The 22222-nt window shown below is 45.5% G+C and overlaps 2 protein-coding genes across 7 annotated transcripts in view; both read left to right on the top strand.

Moving 5' to 3' along the window:
* The window catches only part of Hipk1 (homeodomain interacting protein kinase 1), an 84180-nt gene extending 72582 nt beyond the window's left edge, over window positions 1-11598 (top strand). For 5 of the 6 annotated variants that reach the window (XM_057793973.1, XM_057793972.1, XM_057793976.1 and 2 more), the window contains 4 exons: window positions 175-381; window positions 2729-2970; window positions 5695-5825; window positions 6900-11598. In XM_057793973.1, the coding sequence (XP_057649956.1) occupies window positions 175-381; window positions 2729-2970; window positions 5695-5825; window positions 6900-7388 (1069 nt within the window). In that variant the 3' untranslated portion in view covers window positions 7389-11598. The remainder of the gene's footprint in view (window positions 1-174; window positions 382-2728; window positions 2971-5694; window positions 5826-6899) is intronic. The other variant, XM_057793974.1, reaches the window with a different exon arrangement.
* A 1894-nt stretch (window positions 11599-13492) lies between these two features.
* Olfml3 (olfactomedin like 3) lies at window positions 13493-16158 on the top strand. Its single transcript, XM_057793507.1, has 3 exons — window positions 13493-13691; window positions 14325-14610; window positions 14916-16158. Exons 1-3 carry the CDS (start codon window positions 13578-13580, stop codon window positions 15734-15736), a joined length of 1221 nt encoding a protein of 406 aa, XP_057649490.1. The 5' UTR covers window positions 13493-13577; the 3' UTR covers window positions 15737-16158.
* The last annotated feature ends 6064 nt before the right edge of the window (window positions 16159-22222 follow it).

The raw sequence follows: 22222 nt of genomic DNA, 5'->3' as shown, positions 1-22222 counted from the left end.
CATAATGATTAGGTAAAAATTAGTTAATTGTTAATCGTAATGATTAGGTAAAAAATGATTAGGTTAAAAAAACAAACAAACCAGAAAGCAATTAGAAAGTCAAAGGAAAAGATGCATAGTTGGGAGGGTAGGAGCAAGGACCAAATAGTCTGAACTTGTGAACTTTCTCTACAGATCCTCTCTGGAAGTTCTGCCTTCCCAAATTTATTCTCTGGTTGGCAGCAGTCCTCTGCGTACCACATCTTCTTACAATTCTCTCGTCCCTGTCCAAGATCAGCACCAGCCAATCATCATTCCAGATACCCCCAGCCCTCCTGTGAGCGTCATCACTATCCGCAGTGACACCGATGAAGAAGAGGACAACAAATATAAGCCCAACAGGTAAAGCTACCAGATGGTTGCCAGCCATTGTCTTGTCTTTAACTGTTAATGTTAGTATCCCTTTGCTCAGTTTTGACTGAAAAAACAAAAAGAACAAGCAGAAAAATAATTTGTAAGCATGTCAGTCGAACTCAGAAGTGCTCGCAACTGAGCCCTGTCAAGTTTTCTGTAATGTTATTCATCAAATAAATCAGTCTTTCAGACACATTAGAGAGCAATTTGATATGGCTATCCTGAAAACAGCCATAACAGGAATGTATAAAGAATAGTTCATCATAATCAATAGACAGATACATTATTTGAAACTCATATATATCTTAATCTGGGAAGGCTTTTTGGGGAAGGGTAGGACCCTTACCTTACATGATCTGACAGGTGAGGAACTTAAAATCAGCTTATTTCCTTCTATCCTAGCATTTTTGCAAGCATATTAGGTTTTTTTTTTTTTTTTTTTTTTTTTTTGGTTTTTTCGAGACAGGGTTTCTCTGTAGCTTTGGTGCCTGTCCTGGAACTAGCTCTTGTAGACCAGGCTGGCCTTGAACTCCCAGAGATCCACCTACCTCTGCCTCCTGAGTGCTGGGATTAAAGGTGTGTGCCACCACCGCCCGGCTCGTATTAGTTATTTTTATGTTGTTGTATTGAATACTGTGACAGAAAGCAACTTAGGGGTGAAATGGTACGTTTTGGTTTAGAGTTTCAGAGAGGATAGCTATGGTCATTCCATCATGGAGGGGAAGACATGGATGCAGGAGCATGAGTCTGGACTGACAGGAAGCTGGCTGATCATCCTTGATCCACAGAGAGGAAGCAGAGCGAAGCAGGGAGTAAGGCCAGGCTATAACCAAATCCTGCTCCAGTGGTCTGCTTTCTCTAGCAATGCAGTACCTCCTAAAAGTTCCACAACCTTCCCACACATTGCCACCAACTGGGAACCAAGTGAGCTTATGGGGACACCTCATTTAAGCCACATCATCAAGTGGGCAGCTTACTGAGAGGTAACCCGTGAGTTTAGGAACTATGTGCCATACCTTTTTCTTAGTGTGAATGGCTAATGCCTTGATTGGTCTGTGTTATATTCTTCGATGAGCTTTTGGTGTTAGGTATAACCTTTTACCTACATTTCACATGTGAAATTAAATTAAGAAGTGTTACAGAATTATAACTCAGAGTTAAAGCTTTATTATTTCTGGGTGTGGTGCCACATGTCTTTAATCCCAGCATTTAGGAGACAGAGGCAGGCAGATCTCTATGAGTTCAAAGCCAGCCTGGTCTACATTGCAATTTTTAGGCCAGGCAAAGGGCTACTGCTCAGTGAGACCCTGCCTTAAAAATCTATGAATAAACAAATAAGTAAATGGAATAAAAATTTTACATTTCTGCTCAGGTTCCTCTGGAGGCTGGAGGAGGCCATGGGGCCCCCTGAAGCTAGAGTCAACAGTGGTTAAGGCTGGAAACTGACCTCTATACCTCTGGGAGAGCAGCACGCACTCTTAATGAGCCATAGCCCCAGCCTATTGAGTGAAATTTGAATAAACTTAGAAAAGCAAAATTAGAAAGCATTTTGGGCCTTTAGTTCAAAAGTACTATATGAAAGATGGTAAACTTGCAAGTCAGGTTTTGAAAGTGACCATTGAACTGCTTTGGGGAAGAGAAGGCAGAGTAATGGTAAAGATTATGCATGAGATAGAGCCAGTATGATTTCTTTGACTGAAGCCAATCCTATTAAAAAATAAGGAAGCTGAAAATGGCAAAGTGAGAGTCACAAAGGAATCTTTTTCAAAAACATGGTATTACAGTTCACGCCTGTTATTCCAATATTTGGGAAGCAGAGGCAGGAGGATTTTGAGTTTCTGGCTATACTCTGCTACATAACAAGACTCTGTCTCAAAGAAACAAAAACAAAACCTATAGTGAAAAGTCAGATTAAAGATAACGTCAGGAACATTTTAGTCTAAGGAAATGATAAAGGAGAAAAGGCAGTGCTTGAAGAATATTATTAAAAGAATATAAACAAGAATAGCTAAGAGGCAGCATGGATTAGTTGTGGATTTTAAAATCTTTGGGTTCTGGGTCTGAGTGCTGTCTTTACCATTTATTCTTTGTGTAATCTTTATGAATCCCTGGACTATGTTTTAATTTCCATATCTACAAAATGGGGTTAATAGTGCCAATTGTTCAGGGTCAGGAAGATTCACTGGTTTGTATAGTATGTGAAAATACAGAATAAATGCTTCTTAGCCATTTGCTGCTGTGGTTACTGCTGTCATTGTTATGAGAGAACCACAGACCATGTAGGACACATTGCCAAAACGGGCAGTTATAATTGTCTGCATTTTCTTCTCCTCAGCTCGAGCCTGAAGGCAAGGTCTAATGTCATCAGTTACGTTACTGTCAATGATTCTCCAGATTCTGACTCTTCCCTGAGCAGCCCATATTCCACTGACACTCTGAGTGCTCTCCGGGGCAACAGTGGGTCACTTCTGGAAGGACCTGGCAGAACTGCCACAGACGGCACTGGCACCCGTACCATCATTGTGCCTCCACTGAAAACTCAACTTGGCGACTGCACTGTAGCAACCCAGACCTCAGGTAAAAAGGGTCCTAGCTGTTAGAGTTGAATTTTCCTTGGATGTTTATATGTTTAATATTTAGTTAAACTATGCCAGTGGTTAAGACTAAGCATAGATACTCTTAAGCAGTGCTTAATTCAGAAACCAGTTCTTCATAGTAGCAAGAGTTTGTTTGCATCAATTTATCTTCCTACATTTATTTGCTTGGTTTAATATGAAAATAAGGTTGTGTTTGGTGCCAGTATAGTCTCTTAGGTATATTTATCTCTGGTGGGAAAAGTTGATAAGACATACCCTAAGTAGCAGGAAGAACCGAGTAAGCAGTTTGGCCTGCTACATGTGATTTGAATTTGATGATCTAGAATAGGTTTAATTTATAATAATTTAATAATATTAATGATGGCCATGAGCTGGAGACGGCTTAGTGGTTAAGGGTATTTGCTGTTCTACCAGAATCCTGAATTTGATTCCCAGTCCCACATCAAGGAGCATACAACTACCTATTTAGCTCCAGCTGTAGGGGAAATCACCACCTTCTGGACTCTGGGCACCCTCAAACATAGACACACACACCATGCATAAAAATAAAATAAATCTCTTAAAAATGACTTTAACATACCCTTTAGGCTTTCAGTGATAGCAGTGATACTTGGTTAGTTTCATTTTTACCTAATTCCTTCCATCGATTTTTGCTGTTGGGTACTGTGTTAGTTGTGCAGTAACAAATGATAGAGGAGGGTCATCTTTCTAATCTGTTGCTTTCATTGGTTAATTAATAAAGAAACTGCCTAGGTCCATTTGATAGGCCAACCTTTAGGTGGGTGGAGTAAACAGAACAGAATGCTGGGAGAAAGAAGCCAAGTCAGGGAGTCGCCATGATTCTCCTACTCCAAACAGACGCAGGTTAAGATCTTTCCTGGTAAGCCAGCTTGTGGTGCTACACAGAATATTAGAAATGGGTTAGATCAATATGTAAGAGCTAGCCAATAAGAGGCTGGAACTAATGGGCCAGGCAGTGTTTAAAAGAATACAGTTTCCGTGTAATAATTTCGGGTAAAGCTAGCCGGGTGGCGGGAAGCCATGCGGGAGCCGGGGCAGCAGGGAAGTGGCCCGCCGCTCCTATTTCAACAAACAAATCCTGATTTCATAACAGACCACTGCAAGTGTCCCTGATTGCTAGACTTGCATGGAATTAAGGACTAGAACCTTGGAATTCTTAGCATCCTATCAGAAGTTTGCAGAGACAAACCTGTCTTGACTCTAGATGCAGAGAGGCCCAGGAAAGGGAGTCTTGTTAGGCAGCAACTTCCTATAGGCAACTTCACTGCAAAGTTGTTTTCGCTTCAGCACAGTGACGGCCTTAATCTATTGCGGTTTCAGCCAGCATTGCAGCTCCACAGCCTGCTTTCCTAGCAGCCGGCCTGGCTGCTCAGACCCAACCTTCCGGGAAGTTTATTCCCGCCGGCACTGGCTCTGTTGCTGCAGCTAAAGGTAGCTTTAACTAAAAATCTATCCTTCTATTTATAAATAAGACTCAAAATTCAAAGGCTGTGGTGAAAACCTGCGAGCTCAGAGGCTTAGTAGCCTTGTTGGCAGCCCCGATAGCCCCGTGCTTCCACTCCACCAAACCAGAAAAACCTGTGCCACTCCAAGCTCCACCCTGGCTATTTCCTGTGTGTCTCTCTCTCCTGGATGCCCTCTGATGTTCTATGATTGCTTTCTGTCAGCTAGTTGCTAACTCTGCCCCCTGACCCAAGGTTAATTTTATTTAATCAACACAAATGCAAACTTGAGGTTCAAAGTGTGATCAAATATCCCACAACAGAATGGGAAGGATGGCTTTTGGTGTTACAATAGCCATCTGTGTCCTACACATAAATAGTATTTATGGGTTATGCTACTTTCTGCTTATAGGCCTTAAAAGGTTCTGATTTAAGAACTTTTGTTGCCGGGCGGTGGTGGCGCACGCCTTTAATCCCAGCACTCGGGAGGCAGAGGCAGGCGGATCTCTGTGAGTTCGAGACCAGCCTGGTCTACAAGAGCTAGTTCCAGGACAGGCTCCAAAACCACAGAGAAACCCTGTCTCGAAACCCCCCCCCCAAAAAAAAAAAAAAAAAAAAAAAAGAACTTTTGTTACGTCATTATGCTTCTCCTCCATAGGGGTAGTCAGCTTCCTTGGAGACAAGGTAGAACATACTGATACCAGGTTTCTGAATATAATTATTGGGAGTATAAATATTATACATGAATAATATTAATCCCTAATAATATAATCCACAGTCCAGTTTCCTACCAGAAACACAGGAAAAAGCCAACTTTTATATTCTATCATTCTTTAATCTCTTAGAATGTGAAGACAGTACATACCCCCAAAGGATAGAGTTTTGCCTTCATCTTAGACCCTTTGAAACCTTTAAATATTCTAAGAATTACAAATATCTTTCTGAGTTCCCCATTGTCATTTTTATTTAACCCCATTCCTACATAAAAGTATAGGTTTATTGAGGACACCGTGTGTGTCCTCTATGTAATAGGAGACTAGATAATTTTACTTAAGTGACCATTTAAGGGTCTTTGTGGGCTTTGTGGAAAGACAGAGAAGGGATGGATAATACAGTTTCTGTTATTGTGGTACAAATGTAATTGAAGAAATAAGGATACTTAACTCTTACAAACTACAAATGTGGACCTGCATGATACCCTAAAGTTAGGGCAATGATGCTAACCCTTGATCCATTTTTAGGTCTCCTTAGCAGTAAGACCAAGCCAGTGGCCTCAGTGAGTGGGCAATCATCTGGATGCTGTATCACCCCCACAGGGTACCGAGCTCAGCGAGGGGGGACCAGCGCAGTGCAGCCACTCAACCTTAGCCAGGTAAGCGCTAGGGGCTGCTATCTTCTGTTTGAGTTCTCCCCTGTTGTTACTCTCTGGAGAACCTTGCTTCTGGCTGGACTGCTGAATAAAGCCAAATGAAGCTCCTTTTGTGTTGAGCACCTGGTGTTCTGTGCCTGCGTCGTACCTGCATGTGCTATGTCTCTCATTTGGTCTGTGAGTGCGTTGGCGATACACTGCACCACCATACATGCTTTGGACCAAATTCTCTTCCGTGTCTCCAGGCCCTATATACCTGGAGCCTTATACTGTTTACCCGAGTCAAGACAGAGAAGCCACTTAAATCAGCTGGGTGTAACCCTGCCTGTTCCTAGAGTTTGGAACATCTCCTGCCCTGCCATGTGATCTTCTGACGGGATAGTAAGGGGTACTTTATTCCATTTCTGTTCCCCTTTTTCTCACTAAAACTTTGGTGTTCATGTGGTATCAGAATGAGGTTTAGCTATGTGTGGGAGAGAGTGGAGAGCACATGAGGTGCAAGTGGAAATGGAGTTAGTGTGTGCACTCAAGGTTCCACACTTTAACAGGCCCGTGGAGACCTTAGAGGAGAGCAAAAGAAAACAGCAAGGAAGGTTAAAGAAAAACCACGGATTCCAGGATAGGGTGTGTTAAGTTACTAACATGCAGGCATGGACACCCCTGTGAACTCGATTCTCCACTTCCTCTCATACTGTCATACTTGTGAGCAAACCGTTTCTTTCTTGAACAGTTAGGATCTGTTCTTCCAAAAGGCAGAGGCATAGTTGGCTATCTTCTTTTTTTTTTTTTTGGTTTTTCAAGACAGGGTTTCTCTGTGGTTTTGGAGCCTGTCCTGGAACTAGCTCTTGTAGACCAGGCTGGTCTCGAACTCACAGAGATCCGCCTGCCTCTGCCTCCCAAGTGCTGGGATTAAAGGCGTGTGCCACCACCGCCCGGCAGTTGGCTATCTTCTTACAGCATCGACTGCCAGTTTGTTCCAAGGCAGTCCTGAAACAGTACACATCAGAACCTCAAGGCCTTTGGTGCTGTGAACCAGACTGACCTCAAGATTCCTCATTCCCTTCTTCCTCCTTCCAGAACCAGCAGTCATCGTCAGCTCCAACCTCGCAGGAAAGAAGCAGCAACCCTGCTCCCCGCAGACAGCAGGCATTTGTGGCCCCACTCTCCCAAGCCCCCTACGCCTTCCAGCATGGCAGCCCACTGCACTCGACGGGGCACCCACACTTGGCCCCAGCCCCTGCTCACCTGCCAAGCCAGCCTCACCTGTATACGTATGCTGCTCCTACTTCTGCTGCTGCACTTGGTTCCACAAGTTCCATTGCTCATCTTTTCTCCCCGCAGGGCTCCTCAAGGCATGCTGCAGCTTATACCACCCACCCTAGCACTCTGGTGCACCAGGTTCCGGTCAGTGTTGGGCCTAGCCTCCTCACTTCTGCCAGCGTGGCCCCTGCTCAGTACCAACACCAGTTTGCCACTCAGTCCTACATTGGGTCTTCCCGAGGCTCAACAATTTACACTGGATACCCGCTGAGTCCTACCAAGATCAGTCAGTATTCTTATTTGTAGTTGATGAGCTCCAGGGAGGCTTCATGGCTGCCTGCTCCTGGCCCTGAGTTCTTAATGGGCTCTGGTGAACACCTCCATTGTCTTCTCATGGACGTTGCTAGCCGCAGCCTGTTCTGCAGGGTCCACTGAAAGCAGGCTTTGCTCGGGAACCGCGCTCCGTGTTGACTGCATTGTTGTAGTCTCCCAGGTCTGCCCGATTTTTTAATTCTTTATTCTTGTGACAGCATTTTTGGACCTTGGAAGAGGTGAGAAGCCCATCTTCTGCAGTCACCAAGGAAGGAAGATCGTTCTGATGTTATCCTCTGACATACATTTTGTCTCTTTATTTCTATAAATGCTTTTAAAACAAGTGAAGCGTTTCTTTACTTTGTTTTATTAAGATTGCTAGTCAGAGGAAAAATGCTAATAGAAAGATTTGAAATGTAACAGATGAGAAAAAGTCATTACTTTTTGTTTTTTTAAAAACCAAGACTTCTTGCCTTTTATTTTACAAGCAGCTTTTTCAAGGCTGTACTTTTCCTGTCAGACACTTTTACTCAAAAGTTGGTCTTTGCTAATGGCACATTGAAGCTTAAAGTGATTTAGGTTTTTTTTTTTTCATGTTGTATTTCATTATTGGGCAATTATTACTACTGTTGGCAAAAAGTGGCTAAGTATTGAAATGTTTGCAGTTGCTTCTGTGTTCGTTGCAGAGTGATGTTAAAAAGGCAGCCCAGCACTTGCTGGACCTTGGTGTGAGAGGACCTGTGTCCACTGAGGATTCTTTTTCAATGAAACACCATGAATTCTTTCTTGGATTATTTTTTTTTAAAGTCCTCCTCTCTATGGTTCAACTTAAATTCTTCAATTCTACTAGAAAAGCCAGTGGAATGATGTGTATGGTGGGTTTTTTGTTTTGTTTTGTTTTGTTTTGCATATAAAGTGAAGAATCTCTCTCTAGGAAGAGATACTGGCACTGGTGAGCTTTGCCTAAGATTTCTATGAATTTTCAATAACGCACCTCTGTGTTTTTCTCATCTCTCCCTTCTGTTTCATGTGACTTATCTGAGGGGAAAGCTAAAGAACTAAACCAGATAAGTTGTGTATAGCTTTTATACTTTCAAGTAGCTTCCTTTGTATGCCAACAGCAAATTGAATGCTCTCTTAAGACTTATATAATAAGTGCATGTAGGAACTGCAAAAAATATTTTAAAAGTTTATTACTGAATTTAAAAATATTTTAGAAGTTTTGTAATGGTGGTGTTTTAATATTTTGCATAATTAAATATGTACATATTGATTAGAAAAATATAACAATTTTTCCTCTAACCCAAAATGTTATTTGTAATCGACTGTGTAGTGATTACACTTGAATTGTGTATTTAGTGTGTATCTGATCCTCCAGTGTTACCCCGGAGATGGATTATGTCTCCATTGTATTTAAACCAAAATGAACTGATACTTGTTGGAATGTATGTGAACTAATTGCAATTATATTAGAGCATATTACTGTAGTGCTGGGTGAGCAGGGGCATTGCCTGCAAGGAGAGGAGACCCTTGGGATTGTTTTGCACAGGTGTGTCTGGTGAGGAGTTGTTCAGTGTGTGTCTTTTCCTTCCCCCTCTCCTCTCTTCCCTTATTGTAGTGCCTTATATGATAATGTAGTGGTTAATAGAGTTTACAGTGAGCTTGCCTTAGGATGGACCAGCAAGCCCCAGAGGACCCCAAGCCGTTCACTGGGATTAACAGAACAGGTTTAGTAGCTGTGTTGTGTAAATGCATTGTTCTCAGTCTCCCTGCCAACAGAGAAAAATCAAAACAACAGCCTTCCTTCTTTACTGCCACTGCTGTCCCGTTTCATTTTGGATCCTTAGCTCAGTTCTCATGGAAGCATTCCTCTATGTGGCTCTCTCTCTCTCTGTGCCTTGCTACCTGACTTCTGTAAGAGTTCAGGGAGCAGGTGAGACAGTGAAGCCAGTACTAAATATGCATATTTGAAAGTATGTGCAATCACTTAGGATGGGATTTCTTTTTCTCTTTTCCCATGCAGTAGTCCTTCCTGTGCATAGGTGACATTTCTAGTAAACTATTTGCTTGGTTTTTTTTTTTTTAAAAAAGCATGTAACAGATGTGTTTATACCAAAGAGCCTGTTGTATTGCTTAACATGACCCCATTTTATGAGGAGGCTTTTGTAGAAACTACTGGTGACAAGAAGCTCACCAAAAGGCTTCTGAATCAGTGAAGAATATTAAACAGAAACCAAAGCCTCTTGAATCACCAAGGTTTTTGAGGTTTCTTTTTAACAACATGTACATTCTTGGGGCCCTTCAAGCTGTGAAACTGTCCTGGTACTCAGCTCCTCCATGGATTAGGGTCGAGCTGAAGGTACTGGGGATGAGGACATCCCTGCCCGTGAAGGGTTGGCAGGGAGAAGGTTAACCCTGAGCTACAGATGTGTTCCGCCTGAATCGAAGATTACACTTGAGTGAGAAGTCTAGGGTTGGTTCTGTATCGAGATGGTGTCCGGAAGGTGCAGGATGGAGATGGGAGATCATGGAGCCTGGTCAGCAAGCTCTGACCCAGGTGAAACACCGAGGAGCTGTCAGCGAATTTGGAGTTTCTTCATCATGGGGAGTGGGGTTTCCAGGACGGGGCAGGTCGTCAGGACAGCCTGCCAGGAACATGTTGTATTTTCTGTCTGCTCTTTAGTTATCATATTAAGCTGTACATTCAGCAGTCTGTTGTTGAGACAACCCACACGTTCGTGTAGTTTTGTCACTAGTGTCAAACAGTGTAAGTCAGTGTGTGTGATTTTTGTGCCTCCTTTTCCCCAAGCATTCTGGTTTTCTTGTTTAAATACAGTTCTAGTTTCTAATCGGAACATTTTTGTACTTTATCTTTCCTCTCTACAAGGGACAAAATTTACTGGTTTTGTAGGAATGAGATGCAGGGGAAAAAACAAACCAACCCCCAGCGTGCCCCCTCATCCAATAAGCAGTTACTGAAGATGGGTGTCTTCAATCCACGGGGAAAGAGAATGCCTGAGTGCTCACATCATCGCCTTTAACATCTGCCTAGCAGTGTGACTGACAAGCTCTGAGGTTGTCAGTCTGCAAAGATCGCCCACTTCTCTGCCGAGTGTGTGTCCTGGACGTGGTCTACATCCATCCTGCCCGGGGCACAAACATTGACTGCCTGCCCTGCTGGCATGGAAAGAAGCCCCATGAATATAGTGAGCCACTGGCCTGGGTCGGCATTGCCTGACCGTGGACTAGCTTAAGGCTTTAAAACCCTCTTTTAGAACTTGCCTTTCTAGCTTCTCCCTTTCCAGAGGAGAGGAAAGGGAGAGGGTTCATAGAGCCGCCCAGGCACACCAGGACGCAAAATCACTCCAGAGTTCCCAGTCACTGTCAGGTTCCGCTGAAATGCCAACCCCAGGAATAAGTACCCCATTTCAAACAATTCTGGCCTTTGTGGTTGCTCATCCACCATCCTCCACTAGAGGGGCTTAGCTTGACTGCCCATCGCCAGGCAAGCACAGAAATGTGTGCTTTATTCTGCATTATTTATTATGCAGAGATCTACTAGTTGAGATGGTTTGTTTTAGGATAGGAACTGAAGTTGCCTCTCAGTGACAGAAATGGCCAAGCCTGCTTTGTGTTTTGACTTTTTTTTTAACTGATGGATGGTGCAGCATGTCTCCATGTCTCCATGGTTGTTTGTTGCTAAACTTTATATAACGTGTGGTTTCAATTGAGCTTGAAAAATAATCTCACTATATGTAGCAGTACATTATATGTACATTATATGTAATGTTAGTATTTCTGCTTTGAATCCTTTATTGCAATGGAATTCCTACTTTATTAAATGTATTTGATAATGCTAGTTACTGTGTGTGATTTAAACTTGTTTTTTTTTTTTCCCTTTCCTGGTTGTGTGCTTCCTTTTACAATAAGCTTCTAGAAACAGGTAGTTCTGAGAATTACTGAGCTTTGTTTGTAATGCAGGTGTACTTAGGGAGTATGTAAAATAATCATTTTAACAAGAGAAATAGCTATTTAAAATTTAATACTAACTATGGGAAAAGGGTCCATTGTGTAAAACATAGTTTATCTTTGGATTCAATGTCTGTCTTTGGTTTTACAAAGTAGCTTGTATTTTCAGTATTTTCTACATAATATGGTAAAAAGTAGAGCAATTGCAATGCATCAATAAAATGGGTAAATTTTCTGACTGTGGCTGTTTTTACTTCCTAGTTAGGGCGTAAAGGGGTTTGATTAATGACATGTCTGGAGTGACTAAACATTCTGTTTTGAACATGAGTAGAATACTCTTACATTAGGAGATCTTTGTACAGGACTCTGTAATGGAAATGAATACAGTTTTGTGAGAAATACTTCCCAGGAGTAAAGTGTCTCCAGGGCCCTGGACTCCTGACTCTGGCCCTTGAAAAGGCGCATGGCTTTTGAGATGAGCTACCTAACTTCTCTCTCAGTGTGTGTCACCAAACATTTAAAGCAGGAGAGTGAAAACAAGAGCTGCAGAAAGATGTTTTTGTTTCCCTCCTGTGGCCCGGTTGGAACTTGGCCCCTCTGTAAGAATAACCTGGGCCTTGAGAGGCAACTCGGAGGTAAAGTACTTGCTGCTCTTAGGGAGGGGTGGATTCCATTCCCAGCACCCACATCAGATTGGTGTTAACTCTAGCTGCAGGGGGTTCTGGCCTCTGTAGGCACATGCATATACACCCATATAGAAATATAAAAATATAAATTTTAAAAACAAGGCGAACCTCTGATCCAAAACAAAACAAAATTTCTCTTGATTCCAAAGTTTTCTCATGCAAAGAAACAGGAATCTGTCTAGATTAATCACTGCAGGTCCCTGAGTAAATTATGTATGTTCCTGCCTAACTTTACACTGGCCCGTTCATTTACTTTAGGCAGATTTGCAGTTTTAGCTGGGTAGACATGAGAAACCCTGGGGCTGGTGAGCCGGCTTAGCAGTTGAGGGTGGACTGCTCTTGTAGGGTTCAGTTCTCAGCATCCGTGTCAGGCCCCTCAACCTCCTGTAACTCAGCTCTGCAAGATCTGATGCCCTCCCCTGGTCCCCACAGGCGCCTGGCCACATGCACATACCTGAATACAGCTACCCAAAGGTATACATAACATTAAAGATAATAATAAAAAAATGAGAATACTTAGAAATACCCTACTGAACCCTAACCAAGAGAGGCGACTAAAAGCCTGTTCTCTCCCAGTGATGGGAAAGTCAGAATGTATTTGTTTTGACTTAGCTACATTGTATTTTTTCAGGTTAAGCCCCCTATATCCATGAATGTAAATTAGCTTGTCCTTGCTGTGCCCTCCCATTTTGGCAAGGGAATGCCTGGAAAGTTATGTTGAATAGCTCTCAGGTCCTAATTTAAGGCCGCTAGTTAAACAAAACAACAACAGGTTTTATTGTTGATTTTTATCTTATGCATTTCTTTCCTTGGGCTAAATCAGAGATACAGTACTCTATAGAGAGTCCTGTATTTTAAAGAAAAGCCTACAAATTCAACCCACTTGGCTTACTTCGGTAGTTTTTCCACTTGGGTGAAGTCCTACTCTGGTTTTTCTATTTATCATGAGCGATGGCCTTAGGTGCTCAGCACAAGGTGGCGCCAATGAGCTGTAGAAATTTGACTTCACATTGCCCCGGGCCAATCCCCACCCCTCAAACCTCTTCTGTGTTTCTGGCTTCACTGAACAAGGCAGAAAATCCATTCTATTATTGCTGGAGAAGGGAAGGATTGATGAAGGGTGTCGGTCTCTTACTAAGTGAGCACTGGGAGTCCTCTCCTAAAATGAGTGGAGTTTGCTGAGTTTTCCTGGGGTCTCAGCCTCCCGAAGCTTCCTCCCTTCCCCTGTGACTGTCCAGAAGGCCTCTGCCCTCAGATTGCCATCTCTCCCTTACCGAGGAGCTTACAAACCTAAGCTGCTGCTGGTTAAGGCTTTTGGCGACCGTGCAAAGGGGCCATCTGTGTTTGATCAATCTGGGCGGGAAGGAGGGGGTGGGGGGTTGTAAAGAGACTGAAGCATTCCAGAGTAGTGAGAGACACCCGGAGATCAGAAAGAGGAGGCGCCGCCCCCACCCCGCCTCCAAAGCTAACGGGCTGGAGGGAAAGAGGCCCAAGGCACACTCCTACTCTGGCCCCACTTAAGGCTGCCATGGGGCCCAGTGCTCCTCTGCTGCTCTTCTTCTTTTTGTCATGGACGGGACCCCTTCAGGGACAGCAGCACCACCTTGTGGAGTACATGGAACGCCGACTAGCTGCCTTAGAGGTGAGGGATACGTTTCTCTTCTAGCCTAGCCCAGAATGATTCCACATCTGTTGGTGCAACTAGTTATCAGGGCTCTGAGAGTGACAAGATCGGGCTCTGGTAAGAGGCTGCAGAAAATACACAGCGTAGTGCCGAGGACCCTCCTAATTACAGACTCCTGTTTCCCCAACATCAAGCAGTTGCACAGCAAATAAATGCAACACTTTCCCCTCGGCATTAGATGGAGTAAGGGGACAGAGTGGAAATGAGAGTCAGAATTGGGCTACATTTCGGAACTAACTGCCTATAGTGTTGAAGTTTCCCAGGTAAAAATCTGCCTCCAACTTCCTGTCCGTTTCTTCCCGGCATCCCATGTCCACTCCCTTTAAAACAGTTTGAAGTCTGTAGCATCTTGATTTCCTGGAGGCTCAGATCACAGACAGCACAGGCTGAATGAAGACTCGTACGTAGGTGAATTAAACCAGGTTCCTTGGATGGGTTAGCGCCTGACGACTTTGCTGTGGGAGCAACAGAGCCTGTTGGTGCCCAGCTGAGTGCTCCTTTTCCTGGTCGTGTCTCCCTGGTTGGGCCTCTGCTTGCCTGGGAGTTTTAACCCCGCAGCCTGCCTTCCCTCTGATTCTCCCGTCCCTTCAGGAACGGCTGGCCCAGTGCCAGGACCAGAGTAGCCGGCAGGCTGCCGAGCTGCGGGACTTCAAGAACAAGATGCTGCCCCTACTGGAGGTGGCAGAGAAGGAGCGCGAAGCACTCAGAACTGAGGCAGACACCCTCTCGGGGAGAGTGGACCGTCTGGAACGGGAAGTGGACTATCTGGAGACCCAGAACCCAGCCTTGCCCTGTGTGGAGCAGGATGAGAAGGCGACTGGAGGCCCTGGGGCCAAAGGCAAAGGCCGAAGAAACGAGAAGTATGACATGGTGACAGGTAAGAGATCTCAGAAGAGACCCAATCTCAGAGCTCCTCTTACCCGCTTTTCTCCTTGTCCAAAGCTGCCGTGGCTCCGGCTTCCAGAATACATTTTGAGGAAACCCCTAATGACAAGTCCATAAAGAGTTTCTAGAGGCCCATGCCTTATTGGTCCCCCACGTCTTAAGCCTCCATGAATGAGTGAACCCACACATAGGGACATGTCTCCCTGTTCTCCTGATGGCCCGCCCTGGGAAGTCCTGCTATAGATTATCTAATTCTTGGCCTCTGTATTCTCCTGTGCTTCTCTTCTTCCTCACCAGACTGTGGCTACACCATCTCTCAGGTGAGGTCAATGAAGATCCTGAAGCGGTTTGGTGGAGCCTCTGGTCTATGGACCAAGGATCCACTGGGGCCGGCAGAGAAGATTTACGTGTTAGATGGTACACAGAATGACACAGCTTTCGTCTTCCCAAGGCTGCGTGACTTCACTCTTGCCATGGCTGCCCGGAAAGCTTCCCGAATTCGGGTGCCCTTCCCCTGGGTAGGTACCGGACAGCTGGTGTATGGTGGCTTCCTGTATTATGCTCGGAGGCCTCCTGGAGGGCCCGGAGAGGGTGCTGAACTGGAGGATACTCTTCAGCTGATCAAATTTCACCTGGCAAACCGAACAGTGGTGGACAGCTCAGTGTTCCCGGCGGAGAAGCTGATACCCCCCTACGGGCTGACGAGAGACACCTATATTGACCTGGCAGCTGACGAGGAGGGCCTTTGGGCTGTGTATGCCACTCGGGACGATGACAGGCATTTGTGTCTAGCCAAGTTAGATCCGCAAACGCTTGACACAGAGCAGCAGTGGGACACGCCATGTCCCCGAGAGAACGCAGAGGCGGCCTTTGTCATCTGCGGGACCTTATATGTAGTCTACAACACCCGCCCTGCCAGCCGGGCCCGCATTCAGTGCTCCTTTGATGCCAGCGGTACGCTGACCCCTGAACGGGCCGCACTCTCTTACTTTCCACGCCGATATGGTGCTCACGCCAGCCTTCGCTATAACCCCCGGGAGCGCCAGCTGTATGCCTGGGATGATGGCTACCAGATTGTCTACAAGCTGGAGATGAGGAAGAAAGAGGAGGAAGTGTAAGCACCTTGTGCTTTTGGTTCTCCTGTCCCCACACGTTTATATCCTTATTAGATCTCCTGTCCTTTCTTCAAAGGAAAGCCAGTGGGGCTCAAACCCCCTAATTTTTAAACAATAACAACAACCAAATTCTCCTAGCCCCCTTGTTCTATACAGAACTCCAGATCTTGAGTAACCTTTTAGAACCAAAACAGCAAACACCCCAAATCTTCACTCCTGCTCTGTATCCATAAATTTTAGTCCCAAACCCAGAACCCTGACCTTCGGATAGGGTCAACCCCAGATAGGAGTATGATCCAAGGGAGAGAAGAACTCAAGAAGACAACTTTTCCCTCCTTCATTCACCCCTCCAGTGTGGGGAAGAAGGGGGCTTTCCCCAAATCACTTTGTATGGCAACATTTTGCATTAAAAGGAAAACCCACCATTCCTCTCCTGTGTGTGTTTGGGGCAGCTCTCAGATCAGAGTCCCAGTGACTGTTCTCTGCCTCCTGCCGGTTAGGGATTGGCTGGGCTCCCCTCGCTCCCTCGGGAACTTCTCTAGTTACACATTTTACTGTGGGGCACTTTAGAAGGTTGGACGAAATGCCTCCCTCTCCACGCCCGCTGTACGCCACAGCAGCCACAGCGAACCACCCATGGCACAGCCCCTCTGACAGCTGGACCCTGGAGCCCAGGAGCAAAAGCAAGGCTTCCAATTCCAGCTCTTGGTAGACTTTGAACCAGAAAGTGGATCTTACTGGCTTTGAAGTCTAGTGCAGGAAACCGCCTGCAGCATACAAGAGGGTCTAGTCTCCCCTCTGAAGTGGACTCTGTCTCTGAGCCCAAGTCCCCACTCCCACCTCCAACACTGGCTCTTCCCGGGTCTGGGTTGCACAATCCTTGGTCTGAACCGCTCTGATTTTCCTGCTGCCACAGCGTCTGCGGTTTGGGCAAGGAGGAGGGGCAGTGACCATCCCAGATGTTGGTCTCACCAGTTACCCAATGTATCCTCTTCTCTTCACCCTCATCTGCCCACCCTCCTACCCCAGTCCTGGAAGCCACTAAAGTCTGCCCTGGAGTCCTGGAAACTTAACCCCTGCTGCTCTAATAGCTTAACTATATGCACCAGTTTGCAGGGGGGCAATCCGGGAGGCAGAGCGGACTGTAGGAGTGTCTCTGCGGACCTGCCGGTCTCCGCATGAGATCCCCCTCCCAGGCCCCATCCGAAGTTCAACTCACAGGCTTAAGGCTGGCTAATGTTTAGAAGCCCTGGCTTCTGTTGGGGAGTTTACCTCAGGCAGCCCTCTGGATTATTTACCAGGCGGAAGGAGAGACAGGAACACAGCCTTCTCTCCAAAGTACAGCCCTCCCTCCACCCCAGAATGGGGTGGATCAGTCAGGGCCTGTGATCCTCCTTTTGTCTTTCTTCTCTCCTCAGGCAGAGCTGCTCCTGACGTAGGTTGGTTAGGAAGAGGAAAGGAAGGCAGTGAAGCACCTCACAATGGCGCTATTGTAGGGATCCTGAGGCGGGAGGGGACTCTCTCCCATTCAATTCTCTCCTAATGTGGGGCTGGCAACAGTAATCACTGCCTGTCAGCCCATAGAGGGGTCTGCCCACGGAACATCTGGCTTCAATGCAGGGCACACAGGAGGGTTGTGGAGGAGGGAGCTAGCTCTCTGTGGAGGCCTGGAGCGCAGGACCAGGGGATGGAAGGTGCAGTGTGGTACTGTGGCATGTGTGATGCGCTCGTGTGCCTCACTGCATGGCTGTGAGTCTGAGCAAGTGTGAGACGGCCTGTGCACAGATGTGTGGGTCTATGAGGCTGCGTGCAACTGTATGCGGTTATGTGTGTGAGAGAGACGGAGGAGGGCACTGTCTGGAACTCTGTGTTGTGTAACTATCTGCGTGTGTGTGTGTGGTGTGTGTGTATAGGACTTGTCTCCTTCGCAGGTGGTGTGATCGTGTGCCTGGAGAGAAACCACTGGAGGGGGCAGCTGGGTCTGTGGAGTTTTGTTGATATAGGCGTGGCTTTCTGATGACCCTAATGAGACTAGCTCAGATGGTGTGTGTCAATATCAGCCAGAAGAATTGCGTGGATTGTATCTTTAATGCTTCACCCATTTTTCTACAGACTGGGGCCTCCTGGCCCACACAGGTGTGTACTTGGGACATCTTTCTTTGCCCGAAATCCTTAATGGGAAAGAAAAAAAAAGCAGCTGGCTTTTGCTTTTTGTTGATTTGTCTTAAAATTTCCTTGGAAAAGCTTGCCTAGACTTATCTGAAAGGGCAGAGGTCTCCAGGGCCTTGTCACTTGGTCCTTTTATTTTCTTTTTTTTCATTTTGTCTCTTGAGCGGTGGCTGGGCCTATTTTGGAAGCCTTTCAGAAGGTAAGATGTACTGTGTGGGCAGATTCTGTGAACTGACCAAATTCATTAAACTAAACTCCCGTTGCTCAAGGAGACAGTCTGGCAGCTGAACCCTATCAAAACCGGCCTTACTTACCCCCCTCCCCCACACCTCCTGGGCCTTCCCTTGGCTGGAACAGGCCATGACCTCTGTAGCTGACCAAAAGAGCAAGGAGGGCAGAGACCCTAGTGGAGAAGAGCGAGGTTGCAAGCCCACGGAGAAGCTCCACATCTTCCCGTATCCCAGGACACAGGATAGTCCCCACTGACATCCGGGAAGGGCTGCATACTGTCCTTTCAACTGCCGGTCCAGCTGTGCTCTGCCACCATGAGTCGGGGTCAGGAGGGTCTTCTCATCCCACCCCAGGCCCCCAAACTCCCTGCCTTACCGGTCAAGCTCTCCTGTTTGTTTTCAAAGTGCTTGCCTCCTTGGTGCCTGCCAGAGAAGTTGGAGTGCTCCTCAGTTCCTGCTAACCGGAGGCCTGTGAGCCCCAGGTAGTGGGGAGGGCGGGGTAAAGATAGAGGGATGACCTTGATTGAGCTGTCACTGCCTCCTCCATGACCGGGCTCTGAGCTGAACAGACAGAGCGCCATCACAGCCTCAGATTTTCCAGGCCCCTTTTTGATTCCCACCCCTGTACAGGCTCCTGTTCCCGAGGCTTCTCACGGCTCCCTGTTTGTCTAGCTGGCTTCGTTCAAAACACATTCATTTTTGAGAACTGCTGAGCCTGCCCTAGTGTTCCTCCTGGCCTTTAGATTAGGGTCTCTTGGGCTTTCTATCTGGCCCGTCTAGCTGCTTTGCAGCATGCTCTTGGCAAGCTTAACATTTCAGCAGGAGGATGAGACCTGTTCAGCTTGTTGGGATCCTCTTGGTCCCAGCAGCCTGGGAGAGGATGAAACCTTCTCTGCTGCAGCCACCAAGGCTGCTAAGTGCTCTCTCTCTCTCTCTCTTTCTCTCTCTCTCTCTCTCTCTCTCTCTCTCCTTTTAATTTCTTTTGTGTGTATGTTTGTTTTGTCTGTGTGTACATCTATGCACCAGTTACATGCCTGGTGTCCACAGAATCCAAAAGAGGGGGCTGGATCCCTGGAACTGGAGTTAGAGATGGTTGTGAGCACCCATGTGGGTGCTGGGAATTGAATCAGGAGTTCTCCTGCCCCCTCCTCCGCCTCTTTAAGGTCTACACTCCCGAGGCAGAGCTTCAGAGATTAAGTTATTATTTATGGATTTAATAACTGCATAGAAGGATGAAACATAGATGCCAGTGTATCATCTAAAGGGCAGCAGAGACAGAAAAAAGGAAGTGCTCCCAGCCCCAGCTCACCAGAACTACCAATAGCCACTCAGCTCTCCAGAACAGTGCATGGAATCTCTGGCATCTACCGCCCTGAATATTTGCCTCTTTGAGATTAGACTCCCTTACTCCCTGACCACAGCTGTGATGCTCAGGCAGGAACAAGTCAGGTTCTCCTTCCTGGGGATTTTAGAAATGACAGATCAGAGAAGTTAGATCCAAAGAAGTCTTTGGACACTCCCCCTCCTCAGTTAAATGTCTTTTCTTTGGAGGCACTTTTATACAGAGAGGTGGTAAAAGCCAGACTTCAGGCCAAAGTGGACGTTTGTAGAGAAGCAGGCAGGGAAGAGGGGCTGTCCCTAATCAGTGTTCCCAGCCTGTCTACATCCATCCCTGGGGGTCAGGAAGAGGATGACACATATTCTGTCTCATAGGCCCCATAAAATGTCAGAATCCCCACATGCCTTCTTGTTTGGGTTTGTTGGCTTTCTTTAACCCAGTGTGACTGGGTTTCTGTTTCCTACAATCCAGTGACTTCTCGTCTTCACCTTAGCTCCCAACCAAAACAGTTGTACCATGCCTGAGCTACTAGGAAAAGAGCTAGGCCCCTGTAGGGTTTTGTTCCCTGAGCAGGACTCAAGAGGTATACTAGAATAATGAAAGAACCCTTGCTATGCCCCTGCTCTTCATTGAAGCCTCCTCCTCTTCCACATTGCCCAGTCACTTCAATTCTTTCATGGTTTATATATTTTGTTTTGATTTATGTGTATGGCTGTTTTCCCTGCATGCTTGTCTGTGCACTACTTGTGTGCCTGCTGCCCTTGAAACCAGAGGAGGGTGTTGTATCCCCTGGAATTGAGCTTACAGGAGGTTGTGGGCCACCATGCGGGTGCTAGGAATTTGACAACCAACCTCTACAAGAGCAGTCACTGAGCCACTGCTCTGACCCACGTAGTTTGCATCTTGAATGCCCCTGCAAAGTGCTGAAGTCTTGGTCCCCAAGGAGTCAGTCCTTGGAGAGAGTTTGGCTCCTAGCCCCTTCCTCTCTCTCCTAGCCCATTGTAGGACGGCGCTTTACCCTATCTCATGCTCCCAGCATGATGTTCGCCTCGTCACGGGCTCAGAGCAGCCAGGCTAGCTTATGATGGACCGAAGCCTCGTGTATTTGATCAAAGTGACAAAACTTAATACAACGGTGTGTCTTTTCATCCCATCATTGTAATAAGCTTTCTTTTGGGCCACCAACCAGCTCCCAAATCATGACACGGAGACTTCTTACTAGTTACAAGTGGCTTATCTTATAAGCCCTATCTTATGCTTGCCCCAGTAGCTCTTATAACTTAGTTTAACCTGTTTGTCTTCATCTACATTTTGCTTTGGGGCTTTTTACCTTTCTTCTGTATGTCATACTCCATGTCTGTCTGGCTGGCAACTGTCTAGCCCCTGACACCTCCCTCTCTTTCTCCCACATTCTCTTCCTTCTTTTCCTTCTGAGCCTAGATTCTTTCTCTTATTTATTCTCTTTGCCCACCAGGCCCTCCTATCCCTCTACCATCTAGTTATTGGCCGTCCAACTTCTTATTAGACCAATCAGGTGCCTTAGGCAGGCACAACACATCTTTACATCACTAAACAAATGCAGCATAAACACATGTAACACACCTTTACATGGTTAAAGTAATATTCCACAACATTTCCCCCTTTGTCTAAATAAAAAAGGGTTTTAATTTTAACATAGTAAAACTATATACAATGAGAACAGTTATCAAGTAAGAATTATATTTACAATATCTAAGTATTTGGCAAATTCAAGGAAAATACTCTATTATCTATCCTATATTGGTGAATCCAAAGTTTTGTATTTAATTTACCTTCATCATAACTAAGAAAAACTGTAGCTATAACTTTCAAGTCTTCAACTCCATAAAAGACCCCAGAAGGATATAATATTACCTGAGTAAACAGAAGTACAATGCAAGCCACTCCCAAAACTATAGAAATGTTAGAGACATCTGGTTGCCTAGAAACTCACCCAAGTTTCCTCTGTAACATTGGAACATCCATCTTTGGTCTACATGCCTAGAATATCTGACACACTTTTCTATGAAGCAGAAATTCTGAAGGACTGCCCCATCTTGTCTTGTACAACATACTATCAGCAGTCAAGGCAAGGGCTGTTTCTTGACCAAATGGATAGCTTTGCCATATTGAAAACAAACTCCAGATAGAGGTCCTTTGATGCCAATTTTCTTTTTTGAAGTAGATTGGTGCTGCCAGGAGCAGACGTGTCTCACTGTCATGAAAAGCCTTATGTTAACAAAACATTTTTAATGTTATCTACCTTTTGCCCTTGGACTTTTACCTTTCTCTATTTTATATACCTTTCTTTATTTCTTACTCTGAGGCTGGTTATGTGACTGAATGGCTGGCCTCTGACTTCTCCTCTTCCTCTCCTTTTCTCATTCCTTCTATTTATTCTCTCTGCCTGGCAGCCCTGCCTATCCCTCTCCTGCCAAGCTATTGGCTGTTCAACTCTTTATTAGATCAATCAAACAAAGGCAACATAAAAGAATGCAACATACCTTTGCATCATTAAATAAATGTTTCATAGCATAAACAAATGTAACACATCTTAAACTAATATTCCATAGCAATCTTTCTAAAATATATCTGTTCATTCTTGATAACATACCTAATATGATTACAAGTTTGATTATTATAGATGAGTACTTACTAACCTGCATTTTAAAATTATACATTACTTTTTTTTGGTACGCGTGCTCTGTCTGCATGTATGTCTGCACAACAGAA

Source organism: Chionomys nivalis, chromosome 18, assembly GCF_950005125.1.
Source record: "Chionomys nivalis chromosome 18, mChiNiv1.1, whole genome shotgun sequence".
NCBI classification, from domain to species: domain Eukaryota; kingdom Metazoa; phylum Chordata; class Mammalia; order Rodentia; family Cricetidae; genus Chionomys; species Chionomys nivalis.
This window is presented reverse-complemented; position numbering and strand designations above follow the sequence as displayed.